The 27,016-nt window shown below is 27.5% G+C and overlaps 1 protein-coding gene and 1 long non-coding RNA gene across 3 annotated transcripts in view; one reads left to right on the top strand and one right to left on the bottom strand.

The window, feature by feature from the left end:
- Positions 1 to 2,793: 2,793 nt before the first annotated feature.
- Positions 2,794 to 5,034, bottom strand: LOC107074559 (uncharacterized). The gene is made up of 2 exons (XR_001476898.2): positions 4,841 to 5,034; positions 2,794 to 4,633 (listed from the first exon to the last, which is right to left on the bottom strand). It is a non-coding gene; the product is annotated as an uncharacterized LOC107074559 (long non-coding RNA).
- Positions 5,035 to 5,257: 223 nt separating this feature from the next.
- Su(Tpl) (Suppressor of Triplolethal) overlaps positions 5,258 to 27,016 on the top strand; it is a 72,729-nt gene continuing 50,970 nt past the window's right edge. Inside the window, exon 1 of one of the 2 annotated variants that reach the window (XM_089175117.1) lies at positions 5,258 to 6,889. In XM_089175117.1, coding sequence (XP_089031243.1) covers positions 6,758 to 6,889 — 132 coding nt within the window. In that variant the 5' untranslated portion in view covers positions 5,258 to 6,757. The remainder of the gene's footprint in view (positions 6,890 to 27,016) is intronic. The other variant, XM_089175116.1, reaches the window with a different exon arrangement.

Below are 27,016 nucleotides of genomic sequence, written 5' to 3'. Positions count from 1 at the left end.
CAGAACCAAATATCGAGCCAGACTTTAGAGATCGTTCAAAGCTATATCGAAAGCGCATAGGACAAGGGAAAATATTATTAAAGAATAATTGAATGAAAAGATAGCCGTTTAAAAAAAAAAAAAAAAAAAAAAAAAAATGATGAAACGATACAAATTTAATGAAATAATGAAGAAAAAAAAAAAACAAAAAAAAAAAAAGATATACACAACTGTTGACAATACTATGCTTGAAAAAAAATCGTATGACGCGTATGTAATGTACCTAACGAAAATATTATTAAAAAAAAGAGATATTAAAAAAAAAAAAAAAAAAAAAATAAAACGAAAAAAAAAGTAAAAAGAAAAAAAACGAAAAGGTATTAAACAAAAAATGAAAGATGGAGTTTCTATGCTTCACGAGTAAAAATGGAAGAGAGAAGGGGAAAAAAAAACAAATAAACAAATTGATACAATGGCGTATATATGTATATATATACATATAAGGGGCGACCTTGTTATTTATAGCAAGGAAGAATAAGCGTAAAATGCTGTGACGTATATATACGAATGACTACGTGTCTTATTACATAAAAAAAAAAAAAAAAATTGATTATATCTAATCGAAAGTAACATATAAGATACGTCGTCATTTTCGTTGTACCCACGGTGAAGAAAACAGCAATTGATAATCGCCCATCGTTGTTATCCAACTTTTTTTCATGCGTAGGATGAAACGCCGGTGCGTAGCCTGCGAAATAAAAAAAAAAAAAAAATAAATAAAAAAAAAAAAAAAGGTAAACCTAAAGCAATTATATCCGATTCAAACACGCACATTAAACACAAAATTTTTTGAACGAATTAAGAAGAGAGAAAGAGATTGAAAGCGAGAACGAGATTAAAAACAGAGAGTGGGGGGGGAGAGAGAAAGAGATTATTATCATATATATATATATATATATATATATATATATATATATATATATAAAAATCCCGAGATCTTTGTTAATAATAAATGTTCCATTTTCATTCGTTTAATCGCACTAACACAAAGTTTATTACATTCTTTATTACTTTATTAATAATCGGGACGAAAAGCTTAATTCTTCGAAAATGTAAATCAAGTTTTTAGCTTTTTTCCCCGATTTCGTCCCGTCCAAGTAAATTCTCTTTCTCTTTTCTATAAATCGTGTATATCATCGGTGATAAATGAAGCTCATATCTTTCCTAATCGCATTCATAAAAACTGCATTGTATATAAACGCCGCATATATAAATATATATATATAGATAGGCGATAAATAGACGAATGATTTTTCCGCGTAGCGTCCTCATCGCAAGAAACAAATAAAGAATGAGAAAAAGAGAGAGAGAGAATATGAAATGCAGATAGAAACGAAACAGATCAAGAGTAAACACACGTGTATCGTTGCGTTACGATATTCAATATAAAAAGTTCGTGTCGACGAATTAACACGTTCGCTTGAAATTACGGTCAAATTATTTCAAAGATAAACAAAAATTCGATAAATAATTACATTTGTGTTGACTTTAAAAGTAACTTCGATCAATTTCGTAAAAAAAAAAAGAATCGTTTGAAAAATTCGCGTCATATGTATACATACCTATAAATATATATATATATATATACAGAGATACAAATTTAAAGCGCGAACATGACAAGATTTTCTCAAAATCGCGATCGTCGTTTTTGACCGTATACCTTGTAACATATTTTACAGGAGAAAAAAAAGATTAACATATTACGTGATTTGTACATATTATAAAATGAACAAATGCCATCTAATGCGATGAACCAGAAATGACAATGTTACAATGAGTGTGATCGTTTATGTGTAAAGATAGAAAACAAAAACCAAAAATAATAATAAAAAAAGGATAAATAATGGCATATATGAAACGAGAGAAAGAGAGAGGTAAAAAATAGGCTGATGTTTCCGATCATAAACGTTGTGTTTCATATCATAAATAAAATATAATATATCGTTATTTGTTAAAAAAAAAAAAATAATATTACAAAGAAAGAAAGAAAAAAAGAAAGAGAGAGAGAGAGAGGAACAAGGTATTCGAGAGGAGTTGAAATTAAAAGGACGAGGAAGGGAACGATGAGGACGAGAGTATCGATCGCATGACCAACAAATCTAGTCACTGGTAAATATATATATATACATATATATATATATATGAAGTAGGTGTTGCGATCGATACCCTAGACGTGGGGGTGGCGTCTATCAACTCGCTAGGTCTTATCACCTTTATATTTTCTTTTCTCGATGGTATTGCTAATGAAAGAAAAATAAATGAAAAACGAATTTCGTGACGAATTGAAAAAAGTAGGTCAAAGAATCGCAACGTAATGGGATCGATCAATTGAGAGGAGGGTTGCGTCTTAACACAGATCATTATGTCTTGGCTTCTCTCTTCCTCCTATCTAAACCATCCTATTAAAACCCTTTCTCCCCTTCTTATCTTCAATCAATGAACCAACACCTCCTTCGACTATCCGTAATTTCATTTTCATATCAACGCAAGTACGCGTACACGTGTAAGATACTAGCGCATTTATCGGCCCATACCAATCTCACAGATAAATATATTGCACATACGATTGCACATATTATTATACATACCACTCAATTGTACATACATACGTAAAAACATGATCGTGATATTGTACGTCATAAGTCATAACCGAGCCGTTACCTCGCGCAATTCCTACAAAGTCGACAATTTCACATGAGGCTTTTATCTTTGGGAAAAATGAAACGCGAGTGAGAATCGTGGAGAGCGAAGAAGTTTGTTTTTTTTTTCGTTTTCTTAAAAAAAAAAAAAAAAAAAAAAAAAAAAACTAAACGATTCGATTTCCCAGCTCTCTCGAAATAAAGAAAATACATGTAATCTCAATATGTCTCAAGCTCGCATTCGTATACTCAAGTATATCGGTGTATCGTCGTTACTTGTGCCACACTGCGTGTTCTCTCTTTTTCCAATCCGTATTCTTCTTCGTTATTCATTTTACTTCTGTTACTTTATAATTATATTGACAAAAAAAAAAAAAAAAAAAGAACATATCTTTGTAAGCTTAGCAAAATGATAAACGAAAAAAAAAAGGTCTAAATATCGAGATGTTTTGCACGCGTTCATTCGAATCTCCGAGAAGATGCTTACGGATAATCCTCGCAGCATCTTCTCTGAACAAAGAGAGAAAGAAAGAGAAAGAAAGATATAATGGACAGAGAGAATGTTATCCGTGCTTCTGTTAGAGACTTTTTTAAGGATATACCACCAGAGGTGCCATCGATTCTCGCGAGTGTATGGTAGAAGAAGGTGTATGTCGACGACGATGACGATGACAAGTACATTAAATGAAGTCTCGAAAGAAATAAACAAATACTAATAGCTTCTTCGTACATACATACCTTTTATTGATTATTCTTTCGTTTATTTACCTTGACCGCGAGAAACGGCTTTCTTCTAACGGCATACACTTACATTTATCCTGCCCGATGCGAATTTCTGTAATAACGAAGAAAATAATAAACGCGCTTTCGCGAGCAACATAAAAGGATATCAGAAAGAAGCATATAAGCGATACGTACGTACGTTTACATCGTGTGTATGTGTATGTGTGTATATATGTGTGTTTGTGTGTGTGTGCGTGTGTGTGTATGTATAATATATATATATATAGAGAGAGAGAAATATATAGGGTTTCTTGTAGCTGGTGGTACAGGTGAACATGGGATGATTTCATATGAAAAATTAAATCAAATATGTGGATTACAATTTTTTATATAAGACTTTACATTGCAAAAAAATAAGTTTAAAGTTTCATAATGAAACTGAATCAAGTGCATGAGTACTTGACAAATTTTTAAACTTATTTTTTGTTTCAAAACAAAGTCTTACATAAATAAATTTGATTCTACAGATTTTATTCAGTTTCTTATGTATCATCTCCTGTTTATCATCAATTACAGGATACCCTGTACATAAACATGAACATATAAGATATATATACACATACACACGATGAACTTCATTTCAAATTTTTCTCCTGTTGTCCGTTCGCACAGTTTTCTCGTTCCTCATTTGTGTAAAATGTACCATATCCAAAGGGTGCTCTTAAATGGATAGCGGAACAAAAATGATTTGCGTCATAAGGCGATAAATAATAAGGTGAAAAGAAATAGAATGGTTTTCTTATTGGAAATGGGCTGCCTCGAAGGAAGGTAATCCAAAGATTCTAATAAATCATTAAAACTTACTAGTCTGAATGCTTTTTTCCTTCTTTATGTACATTTCTTTCCTTTTAATCCCTACATGTATGATTACAATGGCATCTACATGTTTCCATTAACTATGATTTTGATTATCAGCTAGAGTAAAAATAATAAAAGAAAAAAAAAGAACGAAAGAAAGATATAAAAGCTTTAGATTTCTTTATATAAAATCAAAGAAAAGTATAAACTACTTGAATCTTCTTTATTAACTCATTACACTTCTATATAATTCGTATAAGTGTTCTAGAGATAGTTCTAGAAAAGTATACGAATTGTAGTATCAAATATTAATTATAAATAACATCTTGTCTATAAATTTTTTTATACTATTGTGAGGAAGCATTTCTTCTTGCCTAAAAAAAAAAAATACAAAATTTAAATGGTATAAAAATTTAATAAACAAATGAGACTTGCAAGTAAATTAATTTCAATTTCAAAGCATGTTTCTTAAATCTATTATAAATAAATGTTCTTTATAATATTGATTTTAATTAAACATAAATTAATTTAAAAAATGAAGTATATTTAAAGAACACATAATATGACATAACTGTATTTACCCTTTCAAAAGCTTCCCATCTTTCTTTATCATAATTACTTTGGTAACCTTTCGACAAAATGCATATCGCATAATTTATCCAAAGTATTGGTGCAATTTTGAGTAGCAGAGACATTGTCAGTTTAAAAAAGAACTCGATAAAACGAATGAAAAATCTTCTCCGAGGAAAGAAATACAAGTTAAGTGAACATACATTGATTAAAGGTTAACTTTAAGTAGACTGGAAACTTAAAGATACTATAATTTCCTAAAGAAATTCCCTAAGTTTACTAAGTCGCTAAGGTTGCTCGCTATTCGCTGATTGGTCGAATTGAAAAGAGCTACTAGGTGGCGCTAGGAGTGCAGTGTGAATCAAGAAGGAAATCGACCGAATGCTTCTAGTCGCACGTTACCCAAGACCGCGCGAGGACTGTAAGGTCGTGAGGCTATCAGTTCGCTTACTTAATATTTGTGATTGGCCGACGGGTCTCCCGCAATCCCCACCTACTAGGTGGCAGTTCGAAAGTGTAGTTGTGTAGTTTGTTAAGAAGAAACGACGGGCGCTGCTCTCTTTCTTTCCTTCTTTATTTCCCCATTTTCCATAAGTTATAACCGCTTCGAGAAAATCTTCAAATGTTCTATCGGTGCGTTAATATGTGACGTTAAAAGAAAAGAAGGCCAAGGGAACGTGCGAAAGGGTGGTTACGCGCGGTCTTTAATCACTTTTCAAGTGTGAGAGAAAATCTTTGCAGGAGGAGGTGGAAAGCCGAACACGAGATCCACGACGGCGACGACGAAGACGGAGACGGAGACGGAGACGTAGACGGAGACGTAGACGGAGACATAGACAGAGACGGAAACGAAAACGAAAACGAAAACGACAACGACGACTACGACGTTGACGAAGACGAAGACGTTGACGAAGACGAAAACGAAGACGAAAACAACGACGAAGACGTTCAAAGTGCTGGAAAGAGAAAGAGGAAAATCAGTGGTGGAGGATAGGTTGGTCGTCAAGAGGCCGTCGAAAGACCCTGGTGAGAGATTAAGGAAAGACGAAAGAAAGGAGGAGAGAAAAAGTATACCTTGAATCGAGAAAAAGAAAGTTCAAATAATAAACCCTTAATAGACGAGAACGAAGGAAACGGGAGGAGAGAAAATTTGTCTACTTTGAAAAACAACGTGATTGGAAAATACAAACGGCGGCTTGTAACGTATCCCCAAAAACCCGACCGAAGACCTACGGAGACGTACGAAGAGCAACCGATTGAGAGGGGAAAGAGTGGACAATACGGCAATAGGGTGAAGACGATAGAGCAACGACAATCGAAGACGTGCGCGTGTTGGGTAGGTTAGTCCTCGTTCATTGAGATAAATCATTAGTGATCTTTCGTTATTAACGAAAATATAACCTAAAAACGACAAGAAAAGTTTGATAAAAGACACGTATTCGCGAATATAAGTAAAAAGATTTCTTTCTTTTTCTTTTTTGTTTTCTTTCTTTCTTTTTCTTTTTATTCATATCTTTATTCCAAAGACGAAGTCGTCATCGTCAAGGTGTTCGTGAGTTCCGGGTGCGGTGATAGTTTTCTACGAGATCACGGAATTGTTTCTCTGCTTATTTCTTTACTGTTTCGTTCTGACGTTCCGAAGCACGAGATTAAAAAAAGAAAAAGAAGTGAAAGAGTGAGACGAATAGAGAGACAGACGGTCAGATAGATAGAAAGAGTGCGAGAGAGATAGAGTGGTAGAGAGAACGGTAGAGTGAGAGAAAGAGATAGAAAACGAAGAGGACTGTATGCGCGTCAGCTGTATGCGCTTTTACAACGAAGGGAACGACGTGTGTGTGATACTGTGACGAGAAGAGAGAAAGAGAGAAAGAGCAGCTACGAGAAGGAAAGAAAGAGAGAGATACCAGCCACTGCCGAGAGATAGAGAAATGGCGGCGCTGGTGGCAGGTGTCCAGTATGGTTTGTCGTCGCAAAGCAATTTTTACGAGGATAAAGATCTCATATTTGTGAAGCTAACGGATTCGGCGCATCGTGCCATTGAAGACTATGTTAGAAATAAGGTAAGTTTGATCTTTACCAAAATTGCTCTTATTTTAGCTAACATTCATTAGGCTGATTCCTACTGCTGTTTCCAAACGTACATATACGTCCACAGTAGTAACAGTAGCAGCAGCATCAGCAAACTCGTGTGTTCGTGTGTGTGCACTCGCGCGCACATCAGCGCCACGCAAGCTCGTGCGTTATGTGGCCCGTTTACGTCGAGTTTACGTGCCGTACTTGCGTGCGTGCGTGCGTGCGTGCATGCGTGGGTGCGTACATACGTGCATGTATGCGTGCGTGCCTGTCTGCCTGCCTGCCTGCCTGCCAGCGTGTTTAGAATATTTGCATTGGTGTGCGTACGATCTCGTGGCTGAAAAACCTGTGTCGTAACGGATACGCACGTTTCTACGCACGATATTAATCAAAACCATATGTATTTCAAATATAGGCAAAAAAAAAAAAAAAATCATTAAAATTCATTTCGGACAAAGAGAATTATATGACCGAATTTAGCTTAACTAGTAAAATGTATTAACGATAACGCTTCTGTCATCGAAAGGTCTCAAAGCGAGAGCAAGATTTTCAACTCTCGACATTTCTAACCGTATGCTTTGACAACTGCGATTACTATGTTACGTAAGCATTTGAGAGTACTCAACGCACACTCGCCAGACCACACGGATTGTGCCTTCTTTTTTCTTTTTTTTACTTTTCTTTTTTTCAACCCTTTCCCTGTTTTCTTTATTTTTTTTTTAATTTTTTTTATTTTTGAAAACATTTTTTTTTGACTTCTTTTCCAATAAATTTTGATCATATTATAACCATCTTTACGTAATATATATTTTACAGGATTTTTTGTTTTTCAAGATTAAAAAAAAAAAAGACGTCTGTAGTCGTTTAGGACGAAAAAAACGTGTCCGGTTATTTAATTTTCAATAAACATATGTTCATCCTCGCATTTTCTCTTTCCCTTTCTGCCACGCACACTCTCTCTCTCTCTCTCTCTCTCTCTCTCTCTCTCTCTTTTTCTCAAATTTCATTTACCCAATATATTGTTCGAAAAGATGTATATTTTAAAGATTACGTTCGTTATTTTATAATTTGAGGATTTAGGGAAAATATTGTGAAAGTAAAAAAAAACAATTCTTTGTTGCATATCGAAGTAAAAACGTATTTACAGATGATTCATCGTCTTGCCAGTCGTCACTATTTAGCGATCACAATTTTTACGGTCTTATATTTGCAAAAATATACATATATATATGCATATAAATTATATTATATATAAAATAAAAAAATAAAAATTATAATATTTATTATTTATCGATTTAAATTTTAATAAATTATAATAGATTAATATTAAATAGTAATAATTTTAATAAAAATTAAAATTATAATATTTATTATTTATATTATATATTTATATATTAAAATTTATTATTTATTATATATATATATATATATATATATATATATATATATATATATATATATATATATATATATATATATATATATATAAGTTGTACATCACAATATGCGTATATACGTATCTATATATATATATTTAGGTATTTAGGTAGAAAGAAAAAAGTTCTTAAAATTAGATTGTTCATCGTGAGCATAGCAAAGTGGCTTTCAACGAATAAGGATGAAGAAAAGAGAAGGGACAGCTTAAAACTCTCGAATGGTGACATTGTAGAACGGTTCTCCTCGAGGTATCGCCGAGGCAAAGCTGAAAATAACCACGTCGGTGGTCGTCGTGCGGCCTTTAAAAGACGTCATGTAGTGTTTTTGCCTGAGCTTTTGTTCACGCTTTTTTACCTGTACTTTTGTGTTCAAACTTTTATACCTTTGCCCAGTTTTTTTCTTTTTTTTTGCTTGCACTTTATTTTAGGGACTTTTATATATTTATTCTTTCGTATTTATTTCTTATTTTTCTTAGTTTTATCAAACTTTCACATTTTTTTTTTTTTTTAAATTATTTTCAATTCAATAATAGTGGATTCATGTTAGGTTTAAAAGTACGAAACTAAAACGTGAAAGAGAGAGAGAGAGAGAGAGAGAGAGAGAGAGAGAGAGAGAGAGAGAGGAAGAATTTATTGAGACAAAATGACGACCAAGACGACCAAGACGATGGTCACTCTCATCGACAAACGTTACGCTAGCTGTGAATTTTTTAACGTCACCAGACCCTCTCCCTCTTCCTCCTCCTCCTCCTCCTCCTCCTCCTCTTTCTTCTCCACCTCCTTCTACAACTCTCTCGGACGAGATTCGAAAGTAGAATTGTCGCGATATATTTTCTACGAGAGAGATAGACTTTGTTTATCGAATGATTTTTGTACCACAAACCCTATCATGTTCTCTCAGTTCTCTTTATGATACAACCTTACAATCTCACAACCTTTTCGAGCCTACATTTTCTTAAAAAAAAAGCTTTTGCTTATCTTTCTATACTTACTTTTACTTGTTATTTAAAAGCAACGTAAAAATCGATAATAGCGAACGTTGACTTCTCTTATTAAATTATTAAATAATTAATAAGAATAATAAGAATGTATAATATTAATAATATATTAAATATTCTTATTAAATTATTAAATTTAATTATTTATATTTAATTTTGTTAAAAAAAAAATATAAGTAACAATATGTGATTAAAAATAATAACAATTAATAATAATAATAATAATAAATATGACAAAAATAATAATTTATATATTATTCCATAAAAAGTCATAAAGCCAAAATAATTGATAATATAATAAATAAAAAATTTATATTAAATATTCCTATTAAATTATTACATTTAATTATTTATATTTAATTTTGTTAAAATATAATTAATAATATATGATTAAATTTGTTATAGTATATATTCCATATTTTATATTTTATATATTATATAAATTATTATATACTATATTATATATTATTCCATATAAAGTTATAAAGCTAATATATATAATTGAGATAATATAATAAATATAAAAAAATTTATATTTAATAATTAATAAGAATAATAAAAATATAATATTAATAATATATATATATATGTATTAAATATTCTTATTAAATTATTAAATTTAATTATTTATATTTTATTTTGTTAAAATATAATTAATAATATATGATTATATTTTTTATAATATACACATATTATATATATTTTATTATAATATAATATAATTATTATAAAATAATTATATTAATATTAATATAATAATATAATTATTATAATATAATATAATATATATAATGTAATATAAATTATTATATATAATATTAAATATTATTCTATATAAAGTTACAAAGCCAATATATAATTGATAATATAATTAATATAAAAAATGTATATTTAATAATTAATAAGAATAATAAAAATATAATATTAATAATATTAAATATTCTCTCTCACTCTCTCTCCCTTATTAAATTATTAAATTTCTTATTAAAAATTGATATGTTATTTTTTTTTGTTATTTTTTTATTGTTTTTATATATATATATATATATATATATATTTTGCATAAGCTATAGGCGTGTTCGTGATTTGTAATATTATAATCATTTTATTAATGAAAATAATACGTGTCTATTTGTGAAAGTTAAAAAACATATTTACATTTATATGTTCATGAATTTTTAATAAGAAAATAAATTGTTGGTAGAGAAAATTGAATGAAACTTCGAATATTTTTTAGAGACAAAGATCTTCCTTTTCTTTTATCAAGTTTCGAAAGAGTTAATAACCACATTATTCTTTTCAATAAGATATAAATTATCCTTTTTTTTTTTTCTAGATTTAGCTTGGCCAAAAAAAAAAAGAAAAGAAAAAAAAGGTTGTATCTTTTTCCAAAACCTTATTTTTCTTTCATCCTTTCTCTCTCTTTTCCTTTCCCTGTTCTTTTTTTCTACCTGAAAAAAATTGTTTTTCCCCACTCATTGTCATTTTTAACTTTCCATTTTATCTTTTGCCTATTGAATTGTGTCGAAAAAGAAACGAAAGTATTTCCAGATGGTTCACATTTCTAAATCTACAAAAAAAAAAAAAAAAAAAAAAAAAAAAAAAAAAAAAACAACAAGACAAAACTGAATGTATAGTAAATTCGTTCAGATCAGGTCAGTCGTGTTAAAGCGTAAAAATAAATAATGAAAACCTGTTTTGTCGAATGATCAATCAAATATTTTTCGTTGAACGACCATTTTTTTTACAAATACTTCCTGGACACGTATCTCTCTCCAAATTTTCATCGAACCAATTGTTCTCTTGAAAGCGATTTTGACGAGTTTAAACAAAATATAGATAACAGCGTATCTTTGAGTTGTACAAACTTTTGTAAGATTAGATTGATATAATAATATTTTGCTTGATACTAATTGAAAAACAATCTGAACTTTCTTTTAATGCGTAATATGTACATATTATTTTTTTTTCTTTCTATTTCTTTCTATTTCTTTCTATTTCTTTCTTCCTTTCACCCTTTTGCTGTTCTGCGTTAATGCGTTAAACGTATATATATATATATATATTTTCGTCCCTTAGTCGACCTACATTGAACGATCGGAAGATAAATTGATCGAAAGAGCTCGTTGATTGGTGATTGGGTGCATTTTCTTTTTCTATTTTCTATTTTCTATTTTTTTTTCGTTAACAACATCCAGTAAGTAGTATATTACGTAATAGAATAAATGGAACAACATTATTTATTTGTCATAAACATAAACAACATATATGAAATTAACATTTGATTAGAACTTAATTTAAATATACATATGCAACATATTTAATATTATAATATATTTTTTCTCTTTTTTTTTAATATAATTTTTATTTTAATATAATTTTTTTAATTTTAATTATAATATATATTTTTTTTAATTTTAAATTATATATTATTTATCTACAATTTTTTTTTTTTTAATATAATTTTTATTTTAATTTATATTTAATTTATATAGAATTTTAATTTTAACATAATCTTTTTAATTTTAATTTTAATATAATTTTTTTAATTTTAATTATAATATATATATTTTTTTTAAATTTTAAATTATATATTATTTATATATCTATAATTTTTTTTTAAATATAATTTTAATTTTAATTTATATTTAATTTATGTAGAATTTTTATTTTAACATAATCTTTTTAATTTTAATTTTAATATAATTTTTTTTTAAATTTTAATTATAATATATTTTTTTTATTTCAAATTATATATTATTTATCTACAATTTTTTTTTTTTTTTAATATAATTTTTATTTTAATTTATATTTAATTTATATAGAATTTTTATTTTAACATAATCTTTGTAATTTTAATTTTAATATATTAATTTATTTAATATAACTAATACAATATGATATTAATATTTAATAATTAATAATTAATATAATAAATTAATATAATAAATTAATATAATTATTTATCATTTCTTTTTAAATATAATTTGTATTTTAATTTATATATTATTTATATTCACAATATATATATATAACGAAATACAAGAGGCAAATTCTTTAGAAAAATTAAATGACTCAAACTCGTAATCGTTTAATTGTTCAAATTTTTATATTAACTTTAAATGTACATTTTAAAATTCCTGGATCGAGACGCTGACCAATGACATTAAAAAAGAAAAAAAGAAAAAAAAAATTCAGATAAAAATAGTCGCAGAAAAATGAGAATATCATCGTTTGTCGTGCGTAGACCTTTCCTGTGGTTTTGTAAAACATCGAGGATACAACCACCACACGTCATTCTTTTTCTAATAATATCGCATATAATAAATGTTGGAAATGAACTAATATTTTTTTTTCTCGATAAATCACCAATATTGTTCATTCTTTTTTTATTATAGCAATAATTAAATGTTCAAATTTAAATAGCAATAAATAAATGATAACAATTAGCAAGCAATTGGTAAAAATCAAATAAACGCGATGAAAGGTTTCCACATGTACACAAAAAAATTTTTATTAGAAAAAAAAAAAGAAAAAAAAAAACTAACTCAAATTATTCACAAAAGATTTGATAAAATTCCAATCGAGAAAATATTTTTGCATCCTATGAAAAAAAAAAAAAAAAAAACATCAGCTCTGTTAGGAAAGAAACTTCAGTTGAATTCTTTCCCCTTTTCAAAGGGACCACAACTCTTCTTCAATTTTCAATAAAAATTCAAAACTATATCGTCAATCAAATAGACAATCCTCAAATTGTTTATTTTTCTTTATTAAATTTTAAATAAAACATTTGTTGTTATTTCGAATGATATTTGTAACATTCGTACGTATCACTTCTTTTTTACTGGTTAGCCTTCGAGAGGGGGAGGGGGGGGAGGTGTGAGGGGGGATACAGGTGCAAGCAAGAGTAAATAAGGTAACAAATCCTACTTTGAGAACCTCGAGAACGTGAAAGGTATGGGGATAGGCTAAGAGAACATACCGTTTCTTTACCCCCTCCCCCCTCCTCCCCTTCCCCCTTCAAGTCCCCTTGGAGGCCGACTGAGGAAAAAGGACTGTAGAGGAAGGTCAATTCGAAAAAGCTTTACTACCATAGTCGGTCAAATCCTCAATATTAATCATTGACAGTAACTAAACTATTGTAAATTTAATTCTATTCATTCGTAAAAATGTCTTTTTTACACTTTAAGATAAATTCGTGATAAATGGTAAAATTTAGGAAAGCGACAAAAAAAAAACAGCAATTTATTTTGAACATTTAACACGTTGCCGCACACTTTTAATTTGACGATCGTGCTTAGAAATACGAAGATCGGACGGCTATAGCCGTCATTTGCGGCAATGGGTTAAATGACAAATTGAAAGGTACGTTCCTGTAAACTAGTTTATTCAGTTAATTATTTTAATCAAGGATAAAATTTATTCGTTTATTATAAAAATTCTTTGTATCTTATAGCACCTTATGTGTAAAAGTTCGTATTTTATTATACGTTTGTGCGATACATTGTATTACACAGATCCCACATAAATAACGAATTTACCGTTAACAAGCTGCGATGCAACAAACTCGTATTAATCATGGCAATAATTAGAGATCATTTAATTGCTTCCTTTAATGTTATTTTTCTACGATCAAATTCTTCGTTGATTCTAACGTACTAAAGTATTGAAAACATCATTTAAGAATTTGATCTATGATTTATTATATTTTCTTAGCATCAAAGCATAAATGTGTGTGTGTGTGCGCATAATTATGAAAGTGATTTACCATAAGTCAAAATGAAAAAAAAAAACAAATTGAGTTTATCAGTTATTACGAAGAATATTATTTTAAACTAAATAAATTTAATAGAATTGTTAAAAATGAATCGTTAAATAATGTTTGTTATTTCAATATAATTATTGAGTTTGCAAGAAAGTAATTTCGGTAGTAAGTAAATTTATATATATATATATATATTATAGAATCTTATCGAACTAACAGAAATAATCATGACTCTTTGTTAATAAACAAATAATTCGCAATAAAATAATATTGCGAATTATAAATTGAGATATAAACTATCCTATCTTTTAAGTTAAATGAAATTGCACACAGTGTGCAAAATTTTATTAAAATTCGTTCAGTAGTTTAGGAGTCTATTGCGGACAAACAAAGTGACACGTAATTTATATATATTAAGAGTATATAATTAAATATAAATTATATATATTTAAATTATATATTCGAATATTGAATATTAAATTATTATATAATTATATTATAATTATTAAAAAAAATATATTATATATTTGTAATATTATAAAATAATATAAGTATATTTATATATATATATATATATATATATATATATATATATATATATATATATATATATATATAATATTATTGGGTTGGCAAAAAAGTAATATTTCACACTAGAAAACTAAAATTACTTTCTTGCCAACCCAATATATAGAATTCATATAGTGTGTTCAAATATATTAGGTCATTAAATATGAAATTTCATAGTTAATAACCTAATAAATCTTTAACACGTTGAGCGCCACGTCAGCCATCGGTGACTGACACTAGTCTCTCTGTTTAGGCCCTGTCAGACATTGGTGACTGACACGTTTACCTTTTTTCAATACATAGTAACGCCTGTGGCCTGACGAGAATTTCCTTAAGAATTCACGTGGCTCTCAACGTGTTAAATATCTCGAAACAAGAGATACATGACTTAAATCACTTTCATAATTATGAGTACAAATGCAGTTAGGATTTGTAATACTCTCTCTCTCTCTCTCTCTCTCTCTCTTTCTCTCTTTCTCTTTTTATCTAACATTCTTAGAATCATACTCATCGTTCTGATATTCTCTAAAAAAAAAAAAAAAAAAAGGAATAGAAAGAAGAAAAAAAAAAGTGATCCTTCGTTTAATTGGCGACTTACGTGCACTCGAGATATATTCGATTTACGGCACTGCTTGGTATAAATTATGCCAAGTGAAAGTGAATGCCGCGATAAATCAAGAAAGCCGATACCGAAGAGAGAGCCCCTTTACGATTCGTAACTTTACCAAGGTAGAAAAAAGTATTAAGTAAAAAAAAGAAGAAGAAAATAAGAAAAAAAGAAAAAAAATAAATAACAAAAGAAAAATAAAAGAAAGTTTGAAAGAGGGAACCGTAAAATATTAATTCTATATTAATTCCTATCAATTTGATAATTAAATGTTTGTTTGGTTTTTTTTTTCTTTTTTTAAGTAATGGTGTTAGGACCCCCTTCTTCAGTTCTATTCGTAATGATGAAAATATATTCATGTTTTTTCATTTCGTTTATCTCTTTTTCAAACAACAATTTTCAATTATAAGAAAGTATTCCCCATCTAAAGTCCCTCCTGATCTGTACGATTATCTTATCTACGATTACTAAACAGTAAACGTAAGCTTGTAAATGGTTTTAACAAAAAAAAAAAAAAAAAAAGAGAGAAATTAAACAGAAACTACTAAATTTTTTTCATTGAGCAAATAATTCAAAGGTTTCAAAAAAAAAATATATATATATATATATCATCTTATACGATTTAGATAAAAAAATTAAGTTTACTTATGGACTAGATTTGACCTATTTTCCAGGTTTAGGTTTTAGTTTAAGGTTTTTTCCTAAAAAAAATTAATTTTTATTTATCTATTAAATTCTTATTATTTAATTAAATTATTATTTATTTATTATATACTAATACATTATATATATATTAATTTAAATTAATTTAATATATTGAATTAATAATTTAATTATAAAAAATTATATATAATTAAAAAAATTAATTAAAAATTAAAAAAAAAATATATATATATATAATTAATATTTTAATAATTTAATTAAACAAAATTAAAATTAATTTTTGATCTATTAAAAATATTACTTTTTTTTTTGAAAAATGTAAAAACTTCATCATAAATTTTAACTTGCATTTACTGATAATAATATATCAATAAAAATTTGACGCAATATATATGACCTTCGACCTAATAAGTAAAGGTATCACACATCGAGCATATGGTGGCATTGGGGGAGGTGGAGGAGGAGGAAGGGTCATTAACCTTTTCGTTAAAACGAAATACTCTCTGAGCAGCTTACGTAACAGTCGTGAATGTGCATTATTAGGAAATTGTTGATAACAAATATATATATATATATAACATTATTCTCGTTGGTTTATCTCTGCCACGACACAAACTAACACATTTTTATAAGACAAGTAAAATAATTCTCTTACATTCGACTTGTTTGAATAATTTCATAAGAAATGGAATGTTTTCATAAGACAAATGATTGTGGTTTTGTTTCTTAAATATGATTTTTGTTTCATCGTCAGAGTTTGCTGATAAGTTTTCTAATAATTCAGTATTAATAAGAGAATGTTCTTCAAGTATGACCCAAAACGAGTTTTTTTTTTTTTTTTTTTAGTTAGTTCCACTTTATAAATTTGGTCGATGAAGTAATAATATACTCCGCTTTCTAATAATAATATACCGTGAATCACATCCGTGAGCAAAGCGACGAGGTTTCCGTTTGTGCTTGCTTACAGGTATATGTATGTCACTACTTACCGTTTTATGATTTAACATACAAATTTTTTTTTTTTTTGAAGAAGAAGAATTTAAACATTTATGAAAAATCTTCTTTACATCTAGAAAATTCAAATCTTGTTCTAGAAAAAAAAAAAGAAACAACAAATTATCTTTGAATTTCTATCGTTTATCTATCGATCGAAATGATCGTTAAAACTCGACGTAATCGTACGAAATATTGCAAAATAAAGATAGAAATCGACCAGGAATGAAATATATATATATATATATATATAGATATATATATATATATATATACTTATATGTATATAACGAAAGAACATGCAGAAAATCGGTACGAACCGAGCCCATGCGATGAAGGCTGACAAGGATAATGAGAGAGAAAGTACATTTAGATATAATTTAAAAAAGATATTTCATTTTTCTTTTTTTTTTTTCTTTTTTCATCTTTTATCGACAGTCAGTCGTGTGTCGTGTTCTTAAGATGTAAAATCATAGATGTTAGTAGTCGTTAAAGAAAGGCCACATTCTTGAAGCTTCTAACGACGAGTAAAAAAAAAAAAAAAAATAAAAAGAAAAAAAGATAGAAGAGATCGAGAGAAAGGTAGAGGTCGAGTAAGATGAAATGGGACGTGTGTATGTGTATGTGTGTGTATGTATGTGTGTGGTGTTGTATATTTGCTTGGTCACCCTGTGGTAATCGTTAATTCTGCTCCACAATGAAAATAACTAGGGAATAATAGAGAATAGTGAAATCTAAGATTGCACAACTTACTGTCGAATCTCTTTTTCTCTTCCACACCTCCTCCCTCCTCCCTCCCTCCTCCTCCTCCTCCTGGTTATCCATCACCAACCTAATTTTATGATTATTTAACATACTTCAAATTACATCGAATATAACTGCAATATAAAATTGTCATTCTATTTGAGACATATATATATGATGATAGTAAGTAAGATAAGATGTAAAAGATGTAATCGTATTTTTGAGTAAAGTCGTCATCAATGTAATTGGTTGGATTTTCCTGTAAGAAATTTTTCTAAGAAAATTTACAACAAAGTTTTTATTGAGTAGATGGAAATGAAAAAAATACGTTTGAATTAATGTAAGAGAGTATTATTTGTCATCAAGTTTATCCTTTAACCCATTACTCTGCCAATGGTTTAAATTTTTGGAATGCATTTTCCAATTTGGTTTATTTTATTTTATTTTTTTTTTTTAATAACTGTAATTTTAGAATGAAATAATATTTGTTAAAATAATGAGATCGTACACCTTGTATTTTTAATATTAAATAATTCTTACTATTTGATTTGAAATCAATCATTAATGATATTAAATAATTTTTATATTTAAATTTATTAAAAAATATTAAAAAATATAAAATTTAAATATATATTATATTATTTAATAAATAAATTTATTTTTTTTATTTAATAATAATTTTTTATTATTATTTTATAATATAAAATATATAATATGTAATATAGAATATATATATTAAATAATTAATTATTAAAATATAAATTTTATTTAATAATAATTTTAATATTAATTTATTGTTTTAATGAATAAATTTATTTATTTTAGTATGAATATTACATTGCACGATTAATTTAATTTAATGTTTACTTTTGCATTTTCGTATTGCATTTTATATTGCATTTCGTATTATTCGTGACGAGTAATGGGTTAAAATGAAAACTTCAACAAAAAAAAAAAAAAAAAAAAAAAAAAAATTGAAATATAAACGTAGGTGGATAAAATTTGAAATATTTTTCGATCAAAGTGACCAATAGGAACAACTCGCTTGATCGCTTTAAGATCTTCTCTGACTTGACGAAAAAAGATTCGCGAAAGTGGAGTGTTGTGCCGTTAATGTGCCAAGAGAGGAGTCTCGTTTCGTGGCTTAAAGGCTTTCTCCGCAAGGAAGGCCTTTTGATGTTGCGAGTGAGAAATAGAAAGAAATAAAGAGAAAGAGAAAGAGAAAAAGAGAGAGAGAGAGAGAAAGAGAGAAACGTCCTTTCTCTTGAAAGGACGTCTGTCTCTTCGACTTTATGCGAAGGTCGTTGCACTCGGTCAAGATCTACATGAACGTGTGTGTCTCGTCTAATAATTCCTTTTAAAAAAAAAACATAAAAAAAATCTTTTTATTTTGTTCAACAAAATTAATCATTTTCTTGATCTAACCCGAGATTCGAAAAAGAAATTTTAATCTGTTAACCCTCTGGATAAATTTGACGAGTGAGACTCGTCATCTGCTTACTTGGGCTAAGTTACAGTGGACGAGTCTGACTCGTTATCTGAATTTAAGAAATTTATATAAATATATAAATATTTATTACATATTATTATATAATTGAATTTGTAATTGAAACGTTGTTGCCAAAATATATATTTATATCACCAATATAAATATATTCCAAATAATAAATATAATATATTCCAAATAATATTTATATCACCAATATAAATATATTCTAAATAAAATCTATTACTTTTACATATTAATCCATATAACACAACAAATGAAATATATAAATATATTAATAATCAAAATCTTCAAATAATTCAGTACTCAAAGAGTTAACCGTACTATATTTAGACGAATTTAAAATTAAACATACTAATTGAATTTCTTACAAATAATCATTGAACAAAATTGTCGTAGAACTATGATTGGACTTTGAATATATTACACACATGTATCGTTGTTCTATTTTTTCTATATTTTTGTTTTTGTCACCGATCAACGTTGTACAGCAGTTATGGGATACAATGCTGTAAGAATATTCCCACCACATTACTCATCATATAAATTAACTCCCTCTCTCCCTTTTTTTTTTTATAAAACACCCTAACGCTTTTTAAAATGCTCGTTGAATTATTAATTCACTCGAAACTGGTGTTACCTAAACTAGTTTGGACAAATAGAAAAGAAACGCGATTATTCTCTCTCTCACTCTCCCTCGTCCCTCTTTTTCTTACTCGTCCCTCTTTTTCTCCCTTTTATCACATTCCTTTTTTTTTATATATATATATATGTCTGAGAGTGGTAAAGCAAAGAGGAGACGTTCGCCCTCAATTTCACCAAACTTTCCAGACATGAGAGAGAGAGAGAGAGAGAGAGAGAGAGAGAGAGAAGGAGAGAGAGAGAGAGAGAAGGATCGATCTGCACAATGTACTTCACTCGAGAAAACTACAATTCCAAAGTCGCGATGCATTTACCAACCTTCTAATTAATTTGCGGTTATGCACATTGATTGGTCCGTGTACGTGAGATTCGATTTGTTGCATGAGAAAAAAAATAATAGTTTTTTTTTTTTTTTTTTTTTTTTTGATAAATCATCCAATTTAACATTAATAATGATTAATTATTGAAATCGTACTTCCCACAATTCTAACGCAAATGTTAATGCATTAAAGTTCGCAATTGTGAATTGCAATATGAGAAAAGACAAGTCATCGTTACCAATGCAATTTTATAAATTTCTTGATAAATCATCAGACTCAACATTAATACTATTTAATTATCAGGATCCTATTACTTTTCGCAATTTTAACGCAAATGTTAATGCACAAAAATTTGCAACGCATATGAAAGGGGAGACACGTCATCGTTGCCAATGCAATTTTATGAATTTCTTGATAAATCATCAGACTCAACATTAATAATATTTAATTATCAGGATCCTATTACTTCTCGCAATTTTAACGCAAATGTTGATGTACTATAATTTGCAGTTGTGAATTGCAATATGAGAGAAGACAAGTCATCGTTACTAATGCAATTTTATGAATTTCTTGATAAATCATCAGACTCAACATTAATAATATTTAATTATCAGAATCGTATTATTTCTCACAATTCTAACATAAATGTTAATGCACTAAAGTTCGCAATTGAGAATTGCAATATGAGAAAAGACAAGTCATCGTTACTAATGCAATTTTATGAATTTCTTGATAAATCATCAGACTCAGCATTAATAATATTTAATTATCAGGATCCTATTACTTTTCGCAATTTTAACGCAAATGTTGATGTACTATAATTTGCAGTTGTGAATTGCAATATGAGAGAAGACAAGTCATCGTTACCAATGCAATTTTATGAATTTCTTGATAAATCATCAGACTCAACATTAATAATATTTAATTATCAGGATCGTATTACTTCTCACAATTCTAACACAAATGTTGATGCACTAAAATTTGCAGTTGTGAATTGCAATATGAGAGAAGATAAGTCATCGTTACCAATGCAATTTTATGAATTTCTTGATAAATCATCAGACTCAACATTAATAATATTTAATTATCAGGATCGTATTACTTCTCACAATTCTAACACAAATGTTGATGCACTAAAATTTGCAGTTGTGAATTGCAATATGAGAGAAGATAAGTCATCGTTACCAATGCAATTTTATGAATTTCTTGATAAATCATCAGACTCAGCATTAATAATATTTAATTATCAGGATCCTATTACTTTTCGCAATTTTAACGCAAATGTCGATGCACTAAAATTTGCAGTTGTGAATTGCAATATAAGAGAAGACAAGTCATCGTTACCAATGCAATTTTATGAATTTCTTGATAAATCATCAGACTCAGCATTAATAATATTTAATTATCAGGATCCTATTACTTTTCGCAATTTTAACGCAAATGTTGATGTACTATAATTTGCAGTTGTGAATTGCAATATGAGAGAAGACAAGTCATCGTTACCAATGCAATTTTATGAATTTCTTGATAAATCATCAGACTCAACATTAATACTATTTAATTATCAGGATCCTATTACTTTTCGCAATTTTAACGCAAATGTTAATGCACAAAAATTTGCAACGCATATGAAAGGGGAGACACGTCATCGTTGCCAATACAATTTTATAAAGCTTTTGATAAATCATCAGACTCAACATTAATAATATTTAATTATCAGGATCGTATTACTTCTCACAATTTTAATGCAAATGTTGATGTACTATAATTTGCAGTTGTGAATTGCAATATGAGAGAAGACAAGTCATCGTTACCAATGCAATTTTATGAATTTCTTGATAAATCATCAGACTCAACATTAATAATATTTAATTATCAGGATCCTATTACTTTTCGCAATTTTAACGCAAATGTTGATGTACTATAATTTGCAGTTGTGAATTGCAATATGAGAGAAGACAAGTCATCGTTACCAATGCAATTTTATGAATTTCTTGATAAATCATCAGACTCAACATTAATACTATTTAATTATCAGGATCCTATTACTTTTCGCAATTTTAACGCAAATGTTAATGCACAAAAATTTGCAACGCATATGAAAGGGGAGACACGTCATCGTTGCCAATACAATTTTATAAAGCTTTTGATAAATCATCAGACTCAACATTAATAATATTTAATTATCAGGATCGTATTACTTCTCACAATTTTAATGCAAATGTTGATGTACTATAATTTGCAGTTGTGAATTGCAATATAAGAGAAGACAAGTCATCGTTACCAATGCAATTTTATGAATTTCTTGATAAATCATCAGACTCAGCATTAATAATATTTAATTATCAGGATCCTATTACTTTTCGCAATTTTAACGCAAATGTTGATGTACTATAATTTGCAGTTGTGAATTGCAATATGAGAGAAGACAAGTCATCGTTACCAATGCAATTTTATGAATTTCTTGATAAATCATCAGACTCAACATTAATACTATTTAATTATCAGGATCCTATTACTTTTCGCAATTTTAACGCAAATGTTAATGCACAAAAATTTGCAACGCATATGAAAGGGGAGACACGTCATCGTTGCCAATACAATTTTATAAAGCTTTTGATAAATCATCAGACTCAACATTAATAATATTTAATTATCAGGATCGTATTACTTCTCACAATTTTAATGCAAATGTTGATGTACTATAATTTGCAGTTGTGAATTGCAATATAAGAGAAGACAAGTCATCGTTACCAATGCAATTTTATGAATTTCTTGATAAATCATCAGACTCAACATTAATAATATTTTATTATCAGGATCCTATTACTTTTCGCAATTTTAACGCAAATGTTGATGTACTATAATTTGCAGTTGTGAATTGCAATATGAGAGAAGACAAGTCATCGTTACCAATGCAATTTTATGAATTTCTTGATAAATCATCAGACTCAACATTAATAATATTTAATTATCAGGATCCTATTACTTCTCGCAATTTTAACGCAAATGTTAATGCACAAAAATTTGCAACGCATATGAAAGGGGGAGACACGTCATCGTTGCCAATACAATTTTATAAAGCTTTTGATAAATCATCAGACTCAACATTAATAATATTTAATTATCAGGATCGTATTACTTCTCACAATTTTAATGCAAATGTTAATGGACAAAAATTTGCAACGCATATGAAAGGGGAGACACGTCATCGTTACCAATGCAATTTTATAAAATGTAGAAAAGCTTTTTATATAAAAAGTTAATGTATAATAAAAATATAATAAAAAATATATAAAATAAAATTAAATTGTAAAAAGATGAAGGATGATAAGAGTTAGTTGGAAAAAGAAAATCATTCGAGGACTATGATAAAAGGGATAAAGGGTATTCTTGTGATGCAACGGAGAAAATTGGAAGACTATGAGAAAGAAAAGGAAAAGATATTAGGCTAGGTATTATCGATTATCGTAGAAAATAGATAGGACGATTTTCTTGTGATTTCCACCCACCCTTATGGCAAGATCTATGACGAGAAGGAAATCCTTGTAGACGACGATTCTAGTATGCAATTAGGATGCATAGATAGATGCATTTGTAGTACTTGAACAATAGAATAAATTATTTAAAAGTAATTTAATAAGAAAATAACGAAATAGAAGTTGGATTGTTTCGTTAGAAAGAAAAAATACATAAATTGAAAATTTGTTAATAGAAAAAAAAGAAAGTTATTTATAATATAATAAATTACTTTATCTACTAAATGTTATGGAAAATATAAAATATAAATATATATAAAAAAAAGAAATAATTTTATTTTGTAAAAGAATAAATTTGATAATTCCGATTCATTGCTCGAAATTATGGTCAAAAACTTTTTTCGATTTATCGGTTGTCTATTGATTACTATTATTTTTTTAATTAATTTAATAATACAAATTTAATTTAATAATAAATTAATAGATACTAATTAATATATAAATTATAATTAAATTTAATTTAATAATAAATTAATAAATACTAATTAATATATAAATTATAATTAAATTTAATTTAATAATAAGCTAATAAATACTAATTAATATATAAATTAATAATTACATTTATTATTTAATAAAAAAAATTAAATTTGTTTTTAATTAATTTATTGATAAACATTTAATACAATGAAAATATTAAATTGTTCTTTAAATTTCATTTCCAATTAAATATTTAAAAAATTTCATTACTAAAAAGAACCGATTTATTTGATAAAAGTACAAATTTGTTTAAAAAAACGTGTTATTAGACTAAAAAAAAATGGTAAACAAATCTCGGTAAACGATCAATGACTTCTTCTCAAGATCGAACTATATTTATTCCTTTTTTTTATAGACTTTTTTTCTTTCAAGATGTAAATTAATTAAACTAGTTACTGTTCATCCGTCTGATCGTAAACAAGTCGAAAGATTTGACACGCTTAGAGAATAATTTATTTCCATTTAATATTTCAACAGATTTTCAATTAATTATTCATTATTATCGTTAATCGTATACACAATAAATATGTCAGATTATATATGAAAATATGTAAAATATTGACGCAATTGCATAAATAATTCACGCTGTCTATTAATAAATTATTTCATCGAAATATTATATAAAATAACAATATATAATCAATAAAATAATTTTCATTGAATTTCATAGACAACAAAAAGCCGCAAATAGTTTAACACTGAATTTCGAAGAATACACTGAACATATTTTTTGATTAACCCTTTGATTACTAAAGGCGTATATATACGCTCTCACAAATCCATCAATATACACGAAAAGCGTAAATATAAGTCCTCTGTAGTTTTTTTTACTATAACATCTTTTTTTATTGCTGTTTACCGATTAATTTAACATGGAATTTATTGTGTTATGTAACATAGCAAGTAAATATTGGCTAATTATTTCAATGTCGTTTAGTTAATTGCTTTTCTATTTGAAATTTGTCGTCTATTTTAATTTTTATTATCTTTATTCGTTCATTTTATCGTTTGATTATTTTTATAAATTAGGTTAAAATTATTCAAATATCCTGTTAAAGTGTTATTATAACTCTGTGTTACATTATTGTATTTTTTTCTTTTATATTTAAATTACCGATTGTTATTGAAAAAATGCACAAGATAAATAAAGTAAATTATAAAATAAAAAAATTCAAAATCAATATAAAAATAAAAAAATTCATATTTTTATTTTATTTGTCCATTATTATCGGTTTTGGTCCAGTAGTCAATGGAAAAACAGTTGCAGCGATTTGACATGCGAAAATTGCGCCCACCGTTCATATTAATGGATTGATTCGAGAGCGCACCGCAGTCAAAGGATTAATTAAACAATTATATAAATTATATCGTAGAATTTATTATTATTTTGAATTGTTTTAGACAAAAGTCCATTGATTACAATGTTCCTGACCAGTCATATGGTTTTAACACTAGATTTACGAATTCAGCCAATTTGACTCATTGAACATTTGATTATTATATGTTTCTAAAATGTAAATACTATTTTTTCAAAACTTATATTGATTTTTAGTTATACGTAATGAAATATACGTAAATATTAGTTCCATTCCTTTATTTAACCCTTCATTCAAACAATGTTAATTAAATCATTAAAAAATAATGAACAAAACATCCGTAAATCTAGTGTTTCAAGAAATATCACTCGAACATATATCGATAAAAATTCAAAGATACCCTGAAGGAAGGAAGAATGAACAAGTTTTTTTTTTTTTTTTTTTTTTTTTCAAACAAACAAAATAAGAAATAAAATATGTTGTATATACATATATTATTTAATCTCCTGTTCGTCGTTGAAACGAACTTCATTCTGTGAATGATATCAACGGGTGCTGACTACTATCTTGACACGACTAATCTTTTAAACCAATAGTCTTATCGGAATAACTTCGTATTTTATAACAACGATGAATTATTTTCAAAAATGTCTCTTCAACTTTCACATGCACACATGAACTGTTTTATTTAATCATTTGACAACAAGACTAATCATTTTCAGTTGATCTGATCAATCACGCGTGATACTTCGTTGTTAAAAGAATTTTAAACATTCACGCGTAATTCATATTGAAAAAAAATCCACCAATAAGACTCGTTTTTATCGAAAACCGGAAGCAATGATCGATAGTAGTAGCTCACCCAGTTTTAAATACTATAAAACATGTAATATTCCGGTTTTGATATTTAACATTTATTATATTTTTCATTTTGTGAATTTAACGAGAAATTTATTCGTCTTTTCATTAGACGAGTTTTTTTTAATTTTTATTTTTATTTGTTTGTTACGAAGTATTCTATGTTTATAAATATACATATATATATATGTGCCCATAATTATGAAAGTGGTCTAAGTCATGTATCTCTTGGGTTCGAGATATTTCAAGATTTCTATTTGAACATTATATGAATTCTATGTAATATTGAAATAACAAACATTATTTAACGATTCATTTTTGATAATATCGGTTTCAAATTACATTGAATTTATTTAGTTTAAAATAATTTGGTGCGTAATAACTAATAAACTCATTTTTTTTTGTTAATTTTGACTTAGAACACTTTCATAATCATGGACGCATATATATATATTAGGGTGGGTCAAAAAAATCAATTATTTTTTTTTACAAGTGCCACAGAAAAATGGGTTGCTAGATACTTTAAAAAAAATTCTCACCAAATATGAGCTCTTAATTTTAATAGGAAGATCCTCCGCATCGCAGTTTTTTATTTTTTTTTTCAGTCTAATAGATTAAAATTCATACCTCATTATTTATTGATTGTACAGAAAAATGTTCTAGACAAATTTTGTAG

This window comes from Polistes dominula, unplaced genomic scaffold (assembly GCF_049000335.1).
Source record: "Polistes dominula isolate Pdom_NZ unplaced genomic scaffold, Pdom_raw_medaka contig_82, whole genome shotgun sequence".
In the NCBI taxonomy this organism is placed as follows: Eukaryota; Metazoa; Arthropoda; class Insecta; order Hymenoptera; family Vespidae; genus Polistes; species Polistes dominula.
Note: the sequence above shows the minus strand (reverse complement) of the source record. Positions and strands in the feature narration are given on the sequence as shown.